This window comes from Salvelinus namaycush, chromosome 37, assembly GCF_016432855.1.
Source record: "Salvelinus namaycush isolate Seneca chromosome 37, SaNama_1.0, whole genome shotgun sequence".
Lineage (NCBI taxonomy): Eukaryota > Metazoa > Chordata > Actinopteri > Salmoniformes > Salmonidae > Salvelinus > Salvelinus namaycush.
The window spans coordinates 10,679,521-10,700,974 of record NC_052343.1 but is presented as its reverse complement, the minus strand read 5'-3'; the positions used below and the strand labels follow the sequence as shown (position 1 = coordinate 10,700,974).

General features: G+C 45.3%; 1 protein-coding gene across 1 annotated transcript in view; it reads right to left on the bottom strand.

Annotated features, from left to right (window-relative positions):
* Nucleotides 1-9,536: 9,536 nt before the first annotated feature.
* Nucleotides 9,537-21,454, bottom strand: part of LOC120031163 (diacylglycerol kinase beta-like) — a 57,120-nt gene continuing 45,202 nt past the window's right edge. The window contains exons 21-23 of the mRNA XM_038976768.1: nucleotides 15,843-15,963; nucleotides 15,602-15,662; nucleotides 9,537-10,586 (exon numbers count right to left, since the gene is read on the bottom strand). Of these exons, the coding sequence (XP_038832696.1) occupies nucleotides 10,479-10,586; nucleotides 15,602-15,662; nucleotides 15,843-15,963 (290 nt within the window). The 3' untranslated portion in view covers nucleotides 9,537-10,478. The remainder of the gene's footprint in view (nucleotides 10,587-15,601; nucleotides 15,663-15,842; nucleotides 15,964-21,454) is intronic.

Sequence of the window (21,454 nt, the reverse complement as noted above, 5' to 3'; positions counted from 1 at the left end):
AAACAAAAGTCAGCGATGTGAAGCCCGCTGCTGAATCTGACGGCTGAAGCTCGCGCTCACTCAGCTCTAGTGTTGCTTTCGCGCGGCTTGGCTTCGCCTCCTGGGGCCTCCCATGAAAAAAGAAGGCGCTCCGTTTCCTATTGGTTGTCAGTCTTTCACTGGATCCGATTTCCACCCTTCAATCAGGCACATTTTTAATCATGTGTGTTTAACTTCTAAAGAGAACAACTTGTGATGAACAGTGTCACAACTGTGTGTGTGTCTGTCTGTCTGTGTGTGTGTGTGTGTGTGTGTGTGTGTGTGTTTGTGCTTGCTTGCGCATGTCTGTTTTAAACTTTTGTCACTTTGCACAATGTTTCTCAAAAATTGGGCTTTTAAAAAGCCACTTATTATACTTTTACTTTATGCTACATTTAAAGAAGGAAATAAAGTGTGGCAAAAAAAGTATTTAGTTAGCCACCAATTGTGCAAGTTCTCCCACTTAAAAAGATGAGAGAGGCCTGTAATTTTCATCATAGGTACACTTCAACTATGACAGACAAAATGAGAAAAAAAAATCCAGAAAATCACATTGTAGGATTTTTTATGAATTTATTTGCAAATTATGGTGGAAAATAAGTATTTGGTCACCTACAAACAAGCAAGATTTCTGGCTCTCACAGACCTGTAACTTCTTCTTTAAGAGGCTCCCCTGTCCTCCACTCGTTACCTGTATTAATGGCACCTGTTTGAACTTGTTATCAGTATAAAAGACACCTGTCCACAACCTCAAACAGTCACACTCCAAACTCCACTATGGCCAAGACCAAAGAGCTGTCAAAGGACACCAGAAACAAAATTGTAGACCTGCACCAGGCTGGGAAGACTGAATCTGCAATAGGTAAGCAGCTTGGTTTGAAGAAATCAACTGTGGGAGCAATTATTAGGAAATGGAAGACATACAAGACCACTGATAATCTCCCTCGATCTGGGGCTCCACGCGAGATCTCACCCCGTGGGATCAAAATGATCACAAGAACGGTGAGAAAAAATCCCAGAACCACACGGGGGGACCTAGTGAATGACCTGCAGAGAGCTGGGACCAAAGTAACAAAGCCTACCATCAGTAACACACTACGCCGCCAGGGACTCAAATCCTGCAGTGCCAGACGTGTCCCCCTGCTTAAGCCAGTACATGTCCAGGCCCGTCTGAAGTTTGCTAGAGAGCATTTGGATGATCCAGAAGAAGATTGGGAGAATGTCATATGGTCAGATGAAACCAAAATAGAACTTTTTGGTAAAAACTCAACTCGTCGTGTTTGGAGGACAAAGAATGCTGAGTTGCATCCAAAGAACACCATACCTACTGTAACGGCTTTCTTCCATAGGTGAAGGAGAGGACCAAAGTGCAGCGCGGCTAGTGTTCAACATGTTTAATAAAAGAACAAGTGAAACACTACAAACAACATACAAAATAACAAATGTGCAAAACCGATACAGACCTATCTGGTGCAGAACACAAACACAGAGACAGGTAACAAACACCCACAAAATCCCAACACAAAACAAGCCTCCTATATATGAGTCTCAATCAGAGACAACGACTACCATCTGTCTCTGATTGAGAACCCACACTAGGCTGACATAGAAACAGACAAACTAGACACACAACATAGAATTCCCACCCAGCTCACGTCCTGACCAACTAAACACATACAAAACAACAGAAAACAGGTCAGGAACGTGACAGAACCCCCCCCTCAAGGTGCGAACTCCGGGCGCACCCCTAAAACTCAAGGGGAGGGTCTGGGTGGGCATCTGTCCGCGGTGGCGGCTCCGGCGGTGGACGAGGGCACCACTCCACCATTGTCTTTGTCCACCTCCTTAGCGTCCCTTGAGTGGCGACCCTCGCCCCCGACCATGGTCCAGGAACCTTCACCAACTCCCCTCTACAATAGAGGAGACAACTCAGGACAGAGAGGTAGTTCAGGACAAAGAGGTAGCTCAGGACAGAGAGGTAGCCCAGGACAGAGAGGTAGCTCAGGACAGAGGGACAACTCCGGACTAGTGGCAGCTCCGGACTGAGTGGCAGCTCCGGACTGGAGGGCAGCTCATGACTGGAGGGCAGCTCATGACTGGAGGGCAGCTCATGACTGGAGGGCAGCTCATGACTGGAGGGCAGCTCATGACTGGAGGGCAGCTCATGACTGAAGGGCAGCTCATGACTGGAGGGCAGCTCATGACTGGAGGGCAGCTCATGACTGAAGGGCAGCTCATGACTGAAGGGCAGCTCATGACTGGAGGGCAGCTCATGACTGGAGGGCAGCTCATGACTGGAGGGCAGCTCATGACTGGAGGGCAGCTCATGACTGTAGGGCAGCTCATGACTGAAGGGCAGCTCATGACTGAAGGGCAGCTCATGACTGTAGGGCAGCTCATGACTGTAGGGCAGCTCTGGCAGCTCCTGACTGGCTGGCGTCTCTGGCAGCTCCTGACTGGCTGGCGGCTCTGGCAGCTCCTGACTGGCTGGCGGCTCTGGCAGCTCCTGACTGGCTGGCGGCTCTGGCAGCTCCTGACTGGCTGGCGGCTCTGGCAGCTCCTGACTGGCTGGCGGCTCTGGCAGCTCCTGACTGACGGACGGCTCTAGCGGCTCCTGACTGACGGACGGCTCTAATGGCTCGGGACAGACGGGCGGCTCTAATGGCTCGTGGCAGACGGATGACTCAGATGGCGCTGGGCAGACGGATGGCTCAGACGGCGCTGGGCAGACGGATGGCTCAGATGGCGCTGGGCAGACGGATGGCTCAGACGGCGCTGGGCAGACGGATGGCTCAGACGGCGCTGGGCAGACGGATGGCTCAGACGGCGCTGGGCAGACGGATGGCTCAGACGGCGCTGGGCAGACGGATGGCTCAGACGGCGCTGGGCAGACGGACGGCTCAGACGGCGCTGGGCAGACGGACAGTTCAGACGGCGTTGGGCAGACGGGCAGTTCAGGCGCCACTGGGCAGACGGGCAGTTCAGGCACCGCTGGGCAGACGGCAGACTCTGGCCGGCTGAGACGCACTATAGGCCTGATGCGTGGTGCCGGAACTGGAGGTACCGGGCTGAGGGCACGCACCTCAGGGCGAGTGCGGGGAGGAGGAACAGGGCTCTGGAGATGCACTGGAAGCCTGGTGCGTGGTGTAGGCACTGGTGGTACTGGTCTGGGGCGGGAAGGTGGCGCCGGATATACCGGACCGTGAAGGAGGACACGCGCTCTTGAGCACCGAGCCTCTCCAACCTTACCAGGTTGAATGGTCCCCGTAGCCCTGCCAGTGCGGCGAGGTGGAACAACCCGCACTGGGCTATGCAGGCGAACGGGGGACACCACCTGTAAGGCTGGTGCCATGTACGCCGGCCCGAGGAGACGTACTGGAGGCCAGATACGTTGGGCCGGCTTCATGACATCCAGCTCGATGCCCAAACTAGCCCTCCCAGTGCGGCAAGGTGGAATAGCCCGCACTGGGCTAAGCACGCGTACTGGGGACACCGTGCGCTTTACCGCATAACACGGTGTCTGACCAGTACGACGCCCTCTCACTCCACGGTAAGCCCGGGGAGTTGGCTCAGGTATCCAACCCGGCTTCGCCACACTCCCCTTTAGCCCCCCCCAAGAAATTTTTGGGTGAGCCTCTCGGGCTTCCAGCCTCTCTTACGTGCTGCCTCCTCAATCCAGCGCTCCTGGGCTGTGGCTGCCTCCTTCTCCTCCCAAGAGTGGCGATTCTCTCCCACCTTTGCCCAGGGTCCTTTTCCGTTTATGATTTCCTCCCATGACCATTCCTCCTGGTACCGCTGCTGCTGTTGCTGCTGCCCGTTGCCACGCTGCTTGGTCCGGGTTTGGTGGGTGTTTCTGTAACGGCTTTCTTCCATAGGTGAAGGAGAGGACCAAAGTGCAGCGCGGCTAGTGTTCAACATGTTTAATAAAAGAACAAGTGAAACACTACAAACAACATACAAAATAACAAATGTGCAAAACCGATACAGACCTATCTGGTGCAGAACACAAACACAGAGACAGGTAACAAACACCCACAAAATCCCAACACAAAACAAGCCTCCTATATATGAGTCTCAATCAGAGACAACGACTACCATCTGTCTCTGATTGAGAACCCACACTAGGCTGACATAGAAACAGACAAACTAGACACACAACATAGAATTCCCACCCAGCTCACGTCCTGACCAACTAAACACATACAAAACAACAGAAAACAGGTCAGGAACGTGACACCTACTGTGAAGCATGGGGGTGGAAACATCATGCTTTGGGGCTGTTTTTCTGCAAAGGGACCAGGACGACTGATCCGTGTAAAGGAAAGAATGAATGGGGCCATGTATCGTGAGATTTTGAGTGAAAACCTCCTTTCATCAGCAAGGGCATTGAAGATGAAACGTGGCTGGGTCTTTCAGCATGACAATGATCCCAAACACACCGCCCGGGCAACGAAGGAGTGGCTTCGTAAGAAGCATTTCAAGGTCCTGGAGTGGCCTAGCCAGTCTCCAGATCTCAACCCCATAGAAAATCTTTGGAGGGAGTTGAAAGTCCGTGTTGCCCAGCAACAGCCCCAAATCTTCACTGCTCTAGAGGAGAACTACAAATACCTAGGTGTCTGGTTAGACTGTAAACTCTCCTTCCAGACTCACATCAAACATCTCCAATCCAAAGTTAAATCTAGAATTGGCTTCCTATTCCGCAACAACGCATCCTTCACTCATGCTGCCAAACATACCCTTGTAAAACTGACCATCCTACCAATCCTCGACTTCGGTGATGTCATTTACAAAATAGCCTCCAATACCCTACTCAATAAATTGGATGCAGTCTATCACAGTGCCATCCGTTTTGTCACCAAAGCCCCTTACACTACCCACCACTGCGACCTGTACACTCTCGTTGGCTGGCCCTCGCTTCATACTCGTCGCCAAACCCACTGGCTCCAGGTCATCTACAAGACCCTGCTAGGTAAAGTCCCCCCTTATCTCAGCTCGCTGGTCACCATAGCAGCACCTACCTGTAGCACGCGCTCCAGCAGGTATATCTCTCTGGTCACCCCCAAAACCAATTCTTCCTTTGGCCGCCTCTCATTCCAGTTCTCTGCTGCCAATGACTGGAACGAACTACAAAAATCTCTGAAATTGGAAACACTTATCTCCCTCACTAGCTTTAAGCACCAGCTGTCAGAGCAGCTCATAGATTACTGCACCTGTACATAGCCTATCTATAATTTAGCCCAAACAACTACCTCTTTACCTACTGTATTCATTTATTTATTTTTGCTCCTTTGCACCCCATTATTTCTATCTCTACTTTGCACTTTCTTCCACTGCAAACCAACCATTCCAGTGTTTTTTTTACTTGCTATATTGTATTTACTTCGCCACCATGGCCTTTTTATATTTTTATTTATTTTTATATATATTTTGTTTGCCTTCACCTCCCTTATCTCACCTCACTTGCTCACATTGTATATAGACTTATTTTTTCACTGTATTATTGACTGTATGTTTGTTCTACTCCATGTGTAACTATGTGTTGTTGTATGTATCGAACTGCTTTGCTTTATCTTGGCCAGGTCGCAATTGTAAATGAGAACGTGTTCTCAATTTGCCTACCTGGTTAAATAAAGGTGAAATAAAAAAAATAAAAAAATCTGCATGGAGGAATGGGCCAAAATACCAGCAACAGTGTGTGAAAACCTTGTGAAGACTTACAGAAAACGTTTGACCTGTCATTGCCAACAAAGGGTATATAACAAAGTATTGAGATAAACTTTTGTTATTGACCAAATACTTATTTTCCACCATAATTTGCAAATAAATTCATAAAAAATCCTACAATGTGATTTTCTGGATTTTTTTTTCTCATTTTGTCTGTCATAGTTGAAGTGTACCTATGATGAAAATTACAGGCCTCTCTCATCTTTTTAAGTGGGAGAACTTGCACAATTGGTGGCTGACTAAATACATTACTTTTTTGCCCCACTGTAGGCTACCTGTGTACAGAACCTGTTTCATTTTGTTTGAGAACATGTTTTCTCAGAGCACGTTCTTGATCAAACACACACACACACACACACACACACACACACACACACACACACACACACACACACACACACACACACACACACACACACACACACACACACACACACACACACACACACACACACAGTCGCATTCACACACAGTCGCATACACACACAGTAACATACACACACACGCACACACCTTATGTTCTTCTATTTTACCTAACCTCTAACCCTAAACCTAACACAAAAACTAACCTTAACCTTAACCTTAACCCTAGCTCCTAACCCTAACCCTAAAACTAACCCTAGCTCCTAACCTTAACCCTAAACCTAATTCTAACCCTAACACTAACCCAAAAACTAACCTTAACCCTAACCCTAGCTCCTAACCCTAACCCTAACCCTAAAACTAACCCTAGCTCCTAACCTTAACCCTAAACCTAATTCTAACCCTAACACTAATTCTAACCTTAACCCTAAACCCCGTATAAATAGCATTTGACCTTGTGGGTACCAACGAAATGTCCCCGGTTGGTCAAATTTTGGTCCCAACAAGTATAGTTAAACACACACACACACACACACACACACACACACACACACACACACACACACACACACACACACACACACACACACACACACACACACACACACACACACACACACACAAACACACGCTCCCTCTGTCCTTCTTTCTCATTCAGAGGCAACACACTCAGATGTGAGCACACACACTTTGTGACCATGGAAACAGCATTTTGAAGTGTTTCCAGAGGGACTTGCTAAAGCTGCAGCTCTCCCCTAATGTAAGGGATGCATTGTTGTGTGCCTCAGACCTGCAGAAGGCACTGACCTGTAAGTAAATCACAGGTCACTGGGCAACTGAGGACAGGTTTGCATCACAGTCAATAGGACACTAACACACAGTGAGAGCAGTCTGGTGCTTTACAAAAGAAAGATATCACTAACACTTACACCTGACCCCCCCCCCTTACTAGCTCTGACTTTGCTGATAGCTACTTTATTGAGGAAACATGTACTTACTATGACTACGATGTGTGGTTGTCCTAGCTAGCTATAAATACACAAAATGAATGCACTAACTCTAAGTTGCTCTGGATAAGCTGTCTGCTAAATGACTAAAATGTTAATGTCAAATATAAAAATCTAATGATTTGGAGGAAATTCTAAACAGTTATTCTAATATTATACAAATTGGTTATTACATGAATCAAAACACTTGCATGGCTGATGAAAATATCACAGAAACACATGTAATGTTCAGTTGAAAGGGTGTTATGTGTCAGTAGAAATCTTGAAGCCGTCCTATGGCCATTATTACATTTAAAAAATATATGTTGTATTGATACACACAATGGATAGGTGCAGTGAAATGTATTGTTTTACAGGGTCAGCCATTGTAGTACGTCACCCCTGGAGCAAATCAGGGCTAAGAGCTTTGCTCAAGGGCACATCGACATATTTTTCACCTTGTCGGGTCGGGTATTCAAACCAGCGACCATTCGGTTACTGGCATAAAGCTCTGACAGCTAAGCTACCTGATGCCTAAGACATTGATGGGGATAGGAAGTGAATTATCTTGTCACTCCTGTGGAACCCCCCGGAGGCCTGAGAAACACAGGTCAAGCGTAGGTGTCCTGTCCATCTGACACCAAACGAAGAGGTTAACACTAGTGCAACACTCATTTGCCTCATCCCTAGAGAGTTAGGAAAACAAGCATTAGCTATGTGTTCCAGTTGATATTTTACATTGTATTGAATTAGTAGCAACACCATGTAGTTACTTTGTGCAGAAAGCATTCATTGTTTTATGTATAACATAAGCCTACAGTAAAGATATACATGAGATCATAATGAATGAGGAGTTAAGAATGAAATTATGTAATATAATCACAATTATTTTCATTATTTTAAAAGTAATATAGGCTAAAGGAAATGATTAGATTTGGTAAGGGACATTTATATTAAGACTAATCATATATTGATTTAGTTGACTCAAGCAACAAGACAAAAGCATGTTACAGGGTCATTGAAGGGTCATCGCAGGATCAGGGTGCAAACTGTACACAGCACTGTCAAGTGTGACATACTATGAGCCATAAGAAAGTTTGACAGGCATCTCTCATGACTTGAGTGTATCCACTGTATAAATAGCTTTAGAGCAGGTGTAAAAACACTAACAGGATCGTGAGTCCCCTGTCGGTGACAGTCAACCCGTCTCAGGTGACATTGTGCCATTGAGTGCCATTAGGTGTCAACAGGGTCAAAGGTAAAAACACATGTCGGTGAGCATGTCAAACGACAACAACATTTAATGTTTTCATGTTCTGTTCAGTTTTTGAACAGAACTACACATTGGCGTGATTTACAGAGAAGAGCAATGCTTTATGCAGAAAAATAACATTGTGTACAAAAATACAACTTCACTGTACAAAGCAAACACTGCACATACAAAGCAAAGTAATGGAAAAGTTGGCGGAACCAAATCTTCCATAAGCAGGATGGCACTTTGAACAGAGACAGAAATCCAATACAGTAGTCTTCTATCATTGAATTGTACTTAGAAAACATGCAGGAATGCATTTCAGTTGAAAACTTGTACCTATTCATGTACTGTTTGGGTGTCATTCAAGTGTAACAGATTTGAAGAATTTCAGATAGTGTATGGATCTGATCTGAATATGTGATCTGAATATGGCCTTCGTTCTGTTTATCTTTGGTAGTATATTATATTGAGGTATGGGTCAGTGGTTTTGGTGAAAACTGGAGGAATGATGTCAATATAGTAAAAAGTCACTATAGATTTCTGAAATTAAAAATACAAAATATTGTTCAGGTTAACAATATCAGGACATTCTTATGGTTAGTCTTACTTATATGCACATCATGTGCAAGACTAAATAGCCTCTGCAGATATCTAGAGGGAGAATACAGAGCTTCTTCTTGTCTCTGAATAACCCAGTCATGCAAATTGATTAGACTGATTCTCAAGATTGATTCTTCAATTCCAGCTCAAGTATGTCAATAGTAATTTCACATTTGGACTTGAGTTCTAATTGGTTAATGTATGCATGTATGAGTGATGTATTGTAAACATGCTCAATGGCAAACAGCTGAAAAAGACTGAACAAATCAATAACCTAAAGAGGTCAAAACCTGCTCTGGAGTCTTGACTGTGATAATTGTACTACATGATGTACTCAATTCTATTCTTTGAAAGGTTTTTCTATAATAATACTTAAGTGTATAAACCTTTGAGCAATATTATATCTTAACAATACCTGAGTACCTGCCCTTGAAAAACAGGACTCCCTGACCACAAAAGGTTGATTTCAGGTTGATATGATTTCATATAGTGGGAGAGAAAGGCAGTAGTTGAACCCTGACAAAGTGCTATACTTCCAAAATGAACAACACAGTGCAATTCCACGTTCAAAAATAGATCTTGGTTATCCATGCAACTCAAGATATGCACAGCACAATTAGAAGAAATTGTCTGGATATCCCGTGCAATATAGAATATAAAATTGTATATGTCATGTGACATGTGCATGCATTTGTTACCAATTCATTTTCCTTAATTGGTCTATGAGCCTTAATGGAAATAGTTTCTATGATCCAGCTGCAAGACATTTGAGCAATAACCTGTCAAACATGTTTTGTGGGAAACCTAACAGAGCCTTTGAGATTCTTAAATCCATTCTCTGATGAAGTCAACGTTGAAGAGATAGTCAGTGCCCGAAGAAATGCGAAGCAAATAACCTGAAACTTTACTTTAGACCAAATGCTTATAGTATATGTTAACTCAATGTCATCACTGTCCTTATGCACCCTGAAAGATATGTTCACCTCATAAACAGTAATCCAATGTCCATCATGCATTGGGGTGTTCAAACGCAAACACATTCACAACATTGATGCAGCATAAATCAATACCTTATCATACAAATGATTTTCAATGATTGACAGAAATGTGTCGCTTCCTTCAAAGGACTTGATCCACATGGCACATTGCACTAGACCACTATAAAAATGACATTTTGAAAAAAACATGCCATTGTAACAGTATAAAGTTGAAATCTGGAAAGGTAAACAACTGTTCCAGAGGGACAATACCACTGTGTTGGCATTGTGGAGTGGCACCGCATCATGAACCAAAGCCTCTGTCCTTGTAGTTCCTCACTCTAAATAAGTAAGGGGGCACTGACATTTCCATGGCAGAAGTAGCATGCACAGCTATAGTATGTTATTGAACGGAGCTAGGCTAACAAATTGGAATCCTAGCATCATAACCTAGCAACCCAAATGGAGCTAGGCTAGCAAATTAGCGTTCTGGCATCAAACCTAGCAACCTAGGCTTGATTCTCTGGAGAAGAGGCCGGAGGCTAAGTCTCTCTCTCAGTCTTTGCTCTCGCTGCATGTTCGTCGAATCACAGAGGAGAAGAAGCTGTTGCCTTGTGGGGGACCCATCAACATCGGGGCCTGGTTCTTATGCACTATTTCAATCTGGTGTGGACAGAGAGTGAGGGAAACAGGACAGAGTTACATGGTGGTATGCTACGGTTGGGTGAATGCTTTCATAACATGGAGCACATGGACCCACTGAACATACCTGTACACTGTACAGCAAGGGAGGTCATGGCCTGTGTAATAATGTAATCTTGCCATTCCAATAAGCGACCACAGAGAAAAGCTTGATGCTTGAATTCTATGAGTATTAGACACTATTAGTATTTCAGAAGAAGAGAAAGTGAAACTACCACAGATCAATGAAAAGGTAAATATCAACCATCAAGGTATGCCCTGACCTGGACGTAGCTCATTATACTATAGCCCTTGCAGTATAAACAAGAATAATGAGCAAGGTGAACAGTATCATCAGCATAAAAGAAACCCTTCTACTTCAAAGAGAAGCGTGCCATTCATCGTTCATGAACTCTAACACTGTAGTGGTCGCTATTGTGCGTGGACTTGATGTCCAAATCATATTCAACATGACTGAACTGAATGTTACTGGAGTATCATTTAATTGACAAATTAACCTTTCCATGAGAAGTGAGGTCAAAAAAAGGTTCAGCACAAAATAAGGACTTGAAAGAGAAGCTGACCGTGTTTGAAAGCTTAAAAGGCTATAAGAGTTTGTATTTTATGGTAAAGAAATTGACACTAATTTTCAAATAGATGAATTAAAGGGGCAATCTGCAAAGCACAACAAAGTGGCTACCCTACCACTGTTTTGGTAAATAGCTGAGGGATGGGGCTGGAGAACGTAACCAAACAAAGCTATCAATACTGGGACTGACCATCCATTAGATCAAAATGATAGTTTTAACCATGTTTTAAAGCTACACAGTCAGTGTTTGTTTACAATTGAATGGTTTACAAACAATGGAGTAAAACAAACTTATATTTTGGGTTCTGATGGTGTACAACAGTTAAACTAAGATAATTAAGGAATTTATAAGTTATAGTCGTCAATAATCAATGATTATATATACTTTCAAAAAATGTATGGACCTTTAAAGGTTATTCCAGTGTACAATAGATGTCACGTTCCTGACCTGTTTTCTGTTATTTTTGTATGTGTTTAGTTGGTCAGGGCGTGAGTTGGGGTGGGCATTCTATGTTTTGTGTTTCTATGTTTAGGTCATTGGTAATTAGCCTTATATGGTTCTCAATCAGGGACAGGTGTTTGACGTTTCCTCTGATTGAGAACCATATAAAGGTAGGCTGTTCACACTGTTTGTTTGTGGGTGATTGTCTTCCGTGTCTGTATGTATGTTCGTACCACACGGGACTGTAGCGTTTGTTTGTAGTCTGTACCTGTTCGTGCGTTCTTCGTGTATTTGTAAGTTCTCAAGTTTAGGTCGGTCTACGTCGTTTATTTGTTTTGAAGTTTATTTAGTGTTCTTCGTGTTTCGTCGTTCTATTAATAAATGTCATTATGTATTCAAAACCCGCTGCATTTTGGTCTGATCCCTACTCCTCCTCTTCAGACGAAGAGGAGGAGAGAAACCGTTACAGAATCACCCACCAAACCAGGACCAAGCAGCGGCAGCAGGAGAGGCTGCACTATTTGGAGAAATGGACATGGGAGGACGACCTAGAAGGCAAAGGACCCTGGGCACAGCCAGGAGAATATCGCCGCCCCAAAGAGGAGCTGGAGGCAGCTAAAGCTGAGAGGCGGCGATATGAGGAGGCAGCACGGAAACAAGGCTGGAAGCCCGTAAGTCAAACCCAAAAATTTCTTGGGGGGGGGGGCTCTCGGGGAGTGTAGTTGGGTCAGTCAGGAGACGTGAGCCAACTCCTCCTGCTTACCGTAAGGAGCCGGTGAGGGCGGATTTGGAGGTGAGTGACGCAGAGACAGTAAAGGAGTTAATGGAGAAATTGGAGGAGAGAGTTATGAGGGATGTACTGGTTTGGTGCATGAGGCACGGCATCCGTCCGACTGAACGTGTTGGTGAGTTAATGTCACCGGGAACAGCTCTCCATACTCGTCCTGAGGTGCGTGCTAGCCGTCTGGTTAAGACAGTGCCTACACCACGCACCAAGCCTCCTGTGCGTCTCCAGAGTTCTGTGCGTCCTGTTACTGCTCCCCGCACTAGCCCTGAGATACGTTTCCCCAGCCCAATACCACCAGTGCTGGCACCACGCACCAAGCCTCCTGTGCGTCTCCAGAGCCCTGTTCCTCCTCCATGCACTCTCCCTGTGGTGCGTGTCTCCAGCCCAGTACCACCAGTGCTGGCACCACGCACCAAGCCTCCTGTGCGTCTCCAGAGCCCTGTACGCACTGTTCCTTCTCCCCGCACTCGCCCTGAGGTGCGTGCCATCAGTCCGGTACCACCAGTTCTGGCACCACGTACCAGGCCTATAGTGCGCTTTGAGAAACCAGTGTGCCCTGTTCCTGCTCCACGCACTAGCCCTGTGGTGCGTGTCTCCAGCCCATTACCACCAGTGCCTACACCACGCACCAGGCCTACAGTGCGCCTCAGCCGGCCAGAGTCTGCCGTCTGCCCAACGGCGCCTGAACTGCCCGTCTGCCAAACGGCGCCTGAACTGCCCATCTGCCCAACGCCGGCTGAACTGCCCGTCTGCCCAACGGCGCTTGAACTGCCCGTCTGCCCAACGGCGCCTGAACTGCCCGTCTGCCCAACGTCGTCAAAGCCGCCTGTCTGTACTGAGCCTGCAAAGCCGTCCGTCTGTACTGAGCCTTCAAAGCCGCCCGTCTGTCATGAGTCTTCAGAGCCTTCCGCTAGACAGGAGCAGCCAGAGCCTTCCGCTAGACAGGAGCAGCCAGAGCCTTCCGCCAGACAGGAGCAGCCAGAGCCTTCCGCCAGACAGGAGCAGCCAGAGCCTTCCGCCAGACAGGAGCAGCCAGAGCCTTCCGCCAGACAGGAGCAGCCAGAGCCTTCCGCCAGACAGGAGCAGCCAGAGCCTTCCGCCAGACAGGATCCGCCAGAGCCGCCAGCCAGACAGGATCCGCCAGAGCCGCCAGCCAGCCAGGATCCGCCAGAGCCGCCAGCCAGCCAGGATCCGCCAGAGCCGCCAGCCAGCCAGGATCCGCCAGAGCCGCCAGCCAGCCAGGATCCGCCAGAGCCGCCAGCCAGCCAGGATCCGCCAGAGCCAGCCAGCCAGGATCCGCCAGAGCCAGCCAGCCAGGATCCGCCAGAGCCAGCCAGCCAGGATCCGCCAGAGCCAGCCATGAGCTGCCCTCCAGTCATGAGCTGCCCTCCAGTCATGAGCTGCCCTCCAGTCATGAGCTGCCCTCCAGTCATGAGCTGCCCTTCAGTCATGAGCTGCCTTCCAGTCATGAGCTGCCCTTCAGTCATGAGCTGCCCTACAGTCATGAGCTGCCCTACAGTCATGAGCTGCCCTCCAGTCATGAGCTGCCCTCAAGTCATGAGCTGCCCTCCAGTCATGAGCTGCCACTCAGTCCGGAGCTGCCACTCAGTCCGGAGCTGCCACTCAGTCCGGAGCTGCCTCTCTGTCATGAGCTACCTCTCTGTCCTGAGCTACCTCTCTGTCCTGAGCTACCTCTCTGTCCTGAGCTACCTCTATGTCCTGAGCTACCTCTATGTCCTGAGTTATCTAGGGGGGACCGGTGTGAAGGTTCCTAGACCAGGGTTGGGGGCGAGGATCGCCACTCGGAGGACGCTAAGGAGGGGGACAAAGACAATGGTGGAGTGGTGTCCTCGTCCTGCGCCGGAGCCGCCACCGCGGACAGATGCCCACCCAGACCCTCCCCTTGAGTTTTAGGGGTGCGCCCGGAGTTCGCACCTTGAGGGGGGTGGGGGTTCTGTCACGTTCCTGACCTGTTTTCTGTTATTTTTGTATGTGTTTAGTTGGTCAGGGCGTGAGTTGGGGTGGGCATTCTATGTTTTGTGTTTCTATGTTTAGGTCATTGGTAATTAGCCTTATATAGTTCTCAATCAGGGACAGGTGTTTGACGTTTCCTCTGATTGAGAACCATATAAAGGTAGGCTGTTCACACTGTTTGTTTGTGGGTGATTGTCTTCCGTGTCTGTATGTATGTTCGTACCACACGGGACTGTAGCGTTTGTTTGTAGTCTGTACCTGTTCGTGCGTTCTTCGTGTATTTGTAAGTTCTCAAGTTTAGGTCGGTCTACGTCGTTTATTTGTTTTGAAGTTTATTTAGTGTTCTTCGTGTTTCGTCGTTCTATTAATAAATGTCATTATGTATTCAAAACCCGCTGCATTTTGGTCTGATCCCTACTCCTCCTCTTCAGACGAAGAGGAGGAGAGAAACCGTTACAATAGAGATGTAGTAATACATGTTATAAGTGCAAATTAATGGGGTTAATTATCTTATGCATGCAAGACATGATTTGCATAACTGTTGTTGTTAATAATTAGTTGGATAACATCCCATTTTAATGAACTTTTAACAGGTTGACTGATTCAAAATTCAGCATTGAGATGTCTGTAACTCACCATGGAAATCATCCAACACACAATTATGTATTGTCAGAGCCTAACTTTCATTTGTGGAGTTTTGCCAACAGACACAAGTGCACTTATAAACTACTTGTTTTGTCATGCACTAGATTCTCCCATAATGACTGAAAGATCTGTATGTAAATTCTGGCTCCACTTCATCTGTGATGCTGTCAGAGGAGTCACATTGTAATTAAAAGGAAACACTGGATTAATCAGCACAAATTGAGCCATTTCATTTTGAAAAGTGAACAAAACGTAAAACAAAACAAACACTTGTACTTGTGCAGGGGAGTAGTTTGAGGGACCAGGTGAACACATTCAAAGAAAGGGTTGTGTTATTACATATTAGTTATGATAAATTACAAATATTTAAAACAATGCAACTTCCCTCTCAAGAACTTCTGCCGGGGTACTTTAAAGCGTTCATATCTTATGTGGGAGCATAGAGACAATTAGATTATGAACTTTCTATTATGAACTTTCTCTTTCTCTGAACTTTCTATATGAACCACCTGTGTGCAGCACATTAAAACCACAATACACGGGACATTGACATGACTTACAGTACAGGGAGTCTGCATCCAGGGCTCTCCATCAATCTGCATGGGGAGGGCTTTGGTGGTCCTGACAACGACAAACAAAAATCCCTCTTAAAACATTATTCTTGACTTCTGTTATGTCTTCCATCTAGATTGTTTCTATGTTGTTAACAGTGTTCAAAAAGGCAGAATGTTGAATGGATGGGATTAAAGAAGGGGACTGTGGTCAGACAGTGATCAGTGGTTGTGGTCAAGGGGTACTGACCTGATGGTGACCGAGGAGCACTGGGCCAGGCGTCTTCCTGCGCTCCTCAGGCCGATGTGGATCTGTCCCATCTCCATGGCTCCCTCCAGACCCACCACCTCCAACAGCTGGTCTGACGGGTCTACAGACACAGAGACATAAACACAGCTACACATAGAACTCAGACCATCTCTCGACCATCCTGTTGATCTGAGCATTACAGTTTGAATTGATCCTAAATCAAGCCATTGGTTAACTCCGGAATCCATGCATCTTGAGTAAGAAGAAGAAGGAGAAGGAGAAGAAGAAGAAGGAGAAGGAGGAGAAGAAGAAGGAGAAGGAGAAGAAGAAGGAGAAGGAGAAGAAGAAGAAGGAGAAGAAGAAAGATGGTGAGAACAGGAGGGATAAAAGAGGCAAAAAGGAAGTGTGCTTCTTTTTCAAGGTGCACAGTTTGCCTTCCGCTCTCTGAAGTCTGAATATTCACTGTTGAAAGGAAAAAAGAAGCAACAAGAACAACAACCAGCAGCCATAAACAAAACACCTATTAATTAGATTGCGCCGGCAATGCAAAGCAATCTTGTCTTCCTATAATTATTAATTTATTTTCTGTTTTGAGGTTATGAGCATTGATTTTGCCCCTGCTGGAAGCCCAGTGTCGCGCTGAGCCCATCTGTTTCAGCGGGCCTGTTACTCCTCCTACTCTCAGACTACTCACCCCTCCGCAAATTAAGCCCTGTTGGGAGTGCAGAGAGACACTAATTGAAACTAAGACCCATTTTAGGGACTTGGTGGGTAAGGTAGAACAAACTAGCATGCTGTCATTGATCATGCTACTGTATGGTGCTGTTGCTAATGCTAGGTTGCTGCTGCTAGGGCCAGGCTGATGTTCAGGGCTTCTAAGATGTTTGAGTGATGCCTTAGATACAGTATATGAATCAACCACATTTGCATTTCTATGCATGTTACTGTTGAGGGGTAGTGTCCAGCTGTCACTATAGCAACAGGCTGGGTTGTGTTGTGAATTGTGAATGGAGCGCTTGCCCTGGCATGAGAGCTAAAAGAGAGTTTGTGTGCGTTCGCACGTGCGTGCTTGTGTGTGAATACGTGTGTTCACACCTGTGTGTGTATGTGTGTGTTTATGCCTTCATGCCTGTGTGTGTGTGCACACAATGTGCTAGCCCCCTGATACTGGGCCCTCCCTCCCAGCATGCCTTCTCACGTTAGCGCTGCTGGCTCACAGAGCCCCTGGCTGACACGTATGATGGACAGCGTCACCACAGCGATGGATAAACGTGTGGAGATTCCTGGTTGCCCGGGGCTACACACAGGTCATATAGTATACCCCAGAGTGCTTACTGTGGGCAAGGCCAGGAGTGTGCTCTGCTCTCAGCAACCAAGGTCAGGGCAGGGAGATCGTCAATGGACATAAGGCTTCATAAGGCTTTGAATTTGCCTATTTTTGAAAATAACAAATGATTGGTATATGATTATCATAAACAGTGGTGGTTGTATTAGTATTTTCATGAGGCTACTTCAGTTGTTTAAGTATATGCCGTTGGGGGAGGGGTGGGGGACTAAGCTAACATTTGGAATTATTTTAAGATGGCCATACCATGGATCATTTAGCTATTTGATTTAGAATTGAATCCCCCAAAAATAAAATAAAATAATTTGAGAAAATATTGAATATGGCCTTTACTACTATAGTCCATAGAAATGCATGAATAACACATTCATGAATTTGCTAAATATTTAACTCTATTTTTTGTGGCACAAAACTACCTCCATACTTCCATTAGTTTGTACTTCAGATGAGTCCCGTGACACTTGTGGAGGTCGTAGAGCAAAATGGAGAACATCGCGTTTGCGAGAGTCTCCCTTTTCCATAGTGGGGTCATAGTAGTTCAAACTGTTCAGGACACTACAGATGTTTTCTTGAAAAGACCGATTTTCGGGATGTCTCATGGTCTAACAAACACCTCTGTAGCTCTGCCACCTTCCAAGGCCGACATAGGCGGATGAGGTGGATTGAGACACAGCCCATGCAAAAAAAACTGAAATCTCTAGCTTAAACTGACGGATTTTAATGGGGATTTTATTATTATGTTACTTAGATTGAGGCAAAGGTGAGTCAATAGACACCTAAGGATGAATGAATGCCTGTATAATACTATCTTACAACCATTGCAGTGCTCAATTAATAATAATAGTGATGGATGCATAACTATAGCCTGGTCTGAAGTCTATACTCATGGAAGAAAGAACAGACTCCAGTTTTCCCAGATTTCAAAAGGGTGAGCTCAGAGGCACTGGTTGCACGTGTCAGACGAGACAGACCGATTAAAGATTTATTTTTCTTTCTTCTTTTCAAGTGATTTTTTTTAAAGGGCAACACTAGTTACACCAGCACTTCCGTACAGGTTTCTCTAACTCAGAGCCATGTAAATATATGGCTCTGCTCTCACTTATCTGTCTACTGCATTCTGGTCAAGTGTTATTGGTTGAGAGTTGGTCATAGCGGAGAGGTTTTGGAACAAATCATCAAGGGCTGTACTCTGAGAGAAGACCGTCATCCACTCATCATGCAGTGTTGAAACGGGCAAAAGGTGGAGGGTGAAGTGGAAACATAGATCTTGCAAAAATAAAAACTTGTTGGTGTAGAGCGATTAGTGATTTTTGAGGTAGGTTCAGTTTCTGTTCAATTACAAAAAAATAATTGGTTTAGATGTATTTTTTTAAACATGAAATGCATTATGAAATGATGACATTCAAATGATTTTAGAGCTTTTTAATGGAAATTCCAAAGCCAAAAACAGTGATCATTCAATCGCCAAAACATTGAAAATATTCCATTGTCTCTGTTAGGTCCACACTGGGTAGACATCAATAGAAACATAGACATTTACTATGAAATAATACAACATTTCAGTTGTGTATATTACTTAATTTTCATTTGATGGCTTTATTATTTTTCATTCCTTAAAATCATCATCTCATCTCTGCTTTGGCAGTAGAAGCCATACTGTACTGTCTGTAGTCATCCTATTTAGCTAGGCTACCCTGCATAAGTATGCTGCAGAGCTGTCTGAAGAATTCATTTTGCGAGTTCTTCAAAGTAGATAAGGCATACTTTCACAAACTGTCTCTATCTCTATCACTCGTAGTAGTGTTGTGTACATTTCTCTCTCGTGTGGTTTATGTGGTCTCTGTGTATCTAAGCTAATGTAGCAGGCATAAAAGTCAATCCATCTCTGTCTGAGCCAGAAAGAACAGGCGCAATAGATTATGGTCATTGTAGTTAATTACCACGTTTCTGCACTGAACTAGGTTAAATATTTGCTTAATGAAAACTACAACTCCCTTCAGCCCAGCGTCCAACATAGTTCTTGACTTGATTTCTCTCATGAATAATTTGATTAAGCTTTCGTAAAACTTCACATGGGGTCACAAAAAAACAGAACTAAATGGAATTCAAGTAATAGAACTGAAGTTCGGTCAATTAGCTGTTTAATAACTGGGGGGGGGGGGAATTATTTTGGTAAACCGCTTAGCACTACAACTTGTCCTCGTAGATAAATGGAAAATACAGTCATACAAATAATACAAATGTAGTTTTACACTCATAGTGGTTTCAAAACAATCTGTTTTAAAAGAGGGGACCAAATAAAGACCAAATCGTTCCTGATCGCACATCAACATCACTTATCTCAGATAGAAGACAAGACTGAGTCACAGAGATGTTACAGTGGCTTACACACACAGCCAAGTCCTATATTAGGCAGCCCACGCCTCATAATCGAGTTGTCACAGTGCACGATTAGTCCCAGCATCCTTGTCATTGTCAAATACCTGTCCAGTGCAGTCTCTACTCCACTGACAACATGCAGAGTGACAGAGAGGGAGTGGGTGAACGACGTTGAGACCACCTTTAGAATCTCCATGGTACATGTCTCAGGGCATCAGTCCCCCCCCTCCCCCCATTACCACTCCCCTCTGTCCCCGTTCTAAATAATTCACCCATAGCCATTCCCTTCCACCTGAGGGGCTTGTCTCCTGGCGTCAACAGCGGGATGACTTAACAGCTCCAGAAAGGTCAGTCGTTTTTTCCCCAGTTTGATCCGCACTTCGCACTCTGTGCTCTGGGTACCTTGTACAGCCCCCAGCCCACACGACCCCCAGCCCCACCACAGCCCCCCAGGCTAATGCACTTGGTGTTTATGGGCCCCTCTAATACTCCATTCTCTGATCTGACAAGTTGGGCCTCTCATCTTGAGCACACCTTCAGCAAGGGCAACCAGCCCTCACTCACTGGCCACTAAGTGCCTTTTCAGGTTCAGGGTTAGGATAAAACAAAAAAAATCCTTTGCACCAAATCAAATGATTTTTGGCTGAATTAATGGAAGGGAGGGACTACTGTAGTGTATCGATGGGGTGTTAATTGATCATCTCCGACCACCACTACCATCTTAACCCCCCTTGCCAAAGCTGTCATTTCTAGGGCTCTGTCCATTGCCTTTCTCCCAGTCTATAAGAGTAGAACTCAGTGAAATGGATGATGCCCTATGTTATTAGCAAGAACATGCATGATCCAAATGGGTGCATTCATCAGTGCTTGACTCGTATTGACTGAAATTAAAGAGCAGGGGGAATCTCCTCGATACACCACTGTTGGCGAAGCACACAGGCAGATAATGGATTTGGTACTTTGATTTTAACTGAGGAGGATACATCCCAGAATATGTAGTTAATGGGTTGCCTATTTTACAGTGCAGTGTACATCGCAGTGGTACTAATTCATGACAACATCCTTGGTATGATTGCACATTTGACAATGAAAAATTGTCACATACCCAGTCTTGTGTTATTTGACTTTCACTATGCACTGTATGAATCTGATTTGGTTGATCTATGATCTAATCAAGCCTGGACATAATACACCAGCAAAATACTACCACATTCTACAGAGGTAGAATCTTAATTTGATCACTCTTTTGTTGCTGAGAATCTTCCTGCGGTGCAGGAAAGGCAGATTAGTTTAGTGATTTACATAAATCCACTGAAAACCCGCACTAAAACACGGTTGTATTAACAGTATAGCACTTTTCATGTGGCCTACTTTTGTCCAACTAATAGCCTAACCACCAATCAAGCAACAGTATGGACTAAGCGTTTAAATCCTGTTTTCTATTATTTTGCTACAACAATGCTGGTCAAATTAAGATCCTATATGTGTACAATGCCCTTGCAATAAAATACTGTACACCTTCTTATACAAACACCTTGATTACAACTACAGCATCATTGCGCAAAATGGTACGTAGCATTATCTGGACATGTGTGCAACAAAAGTTTAACACTCACCATTTCTGTCAAGCGGTCTACGCATACAATTTGATGATATGTTTGATAAATCCAAAGTATGCACCTCACAGAACTCACTACAACTGCCTCTGCAATGGAATGCTGCAAAGCAAATGCAGCGTTCCATTGGAAATGAATGTACTTCTGGTGTACCAAAACGCAATGACGCTGTCGCTGTGATCAAGGTGTAAGCGGTAGCCCTAGTCCACTGTGAATTGCACTTCCCTACATTATGCTGCTCCATGTGAGGACAACCCTCTACATAGTATTGC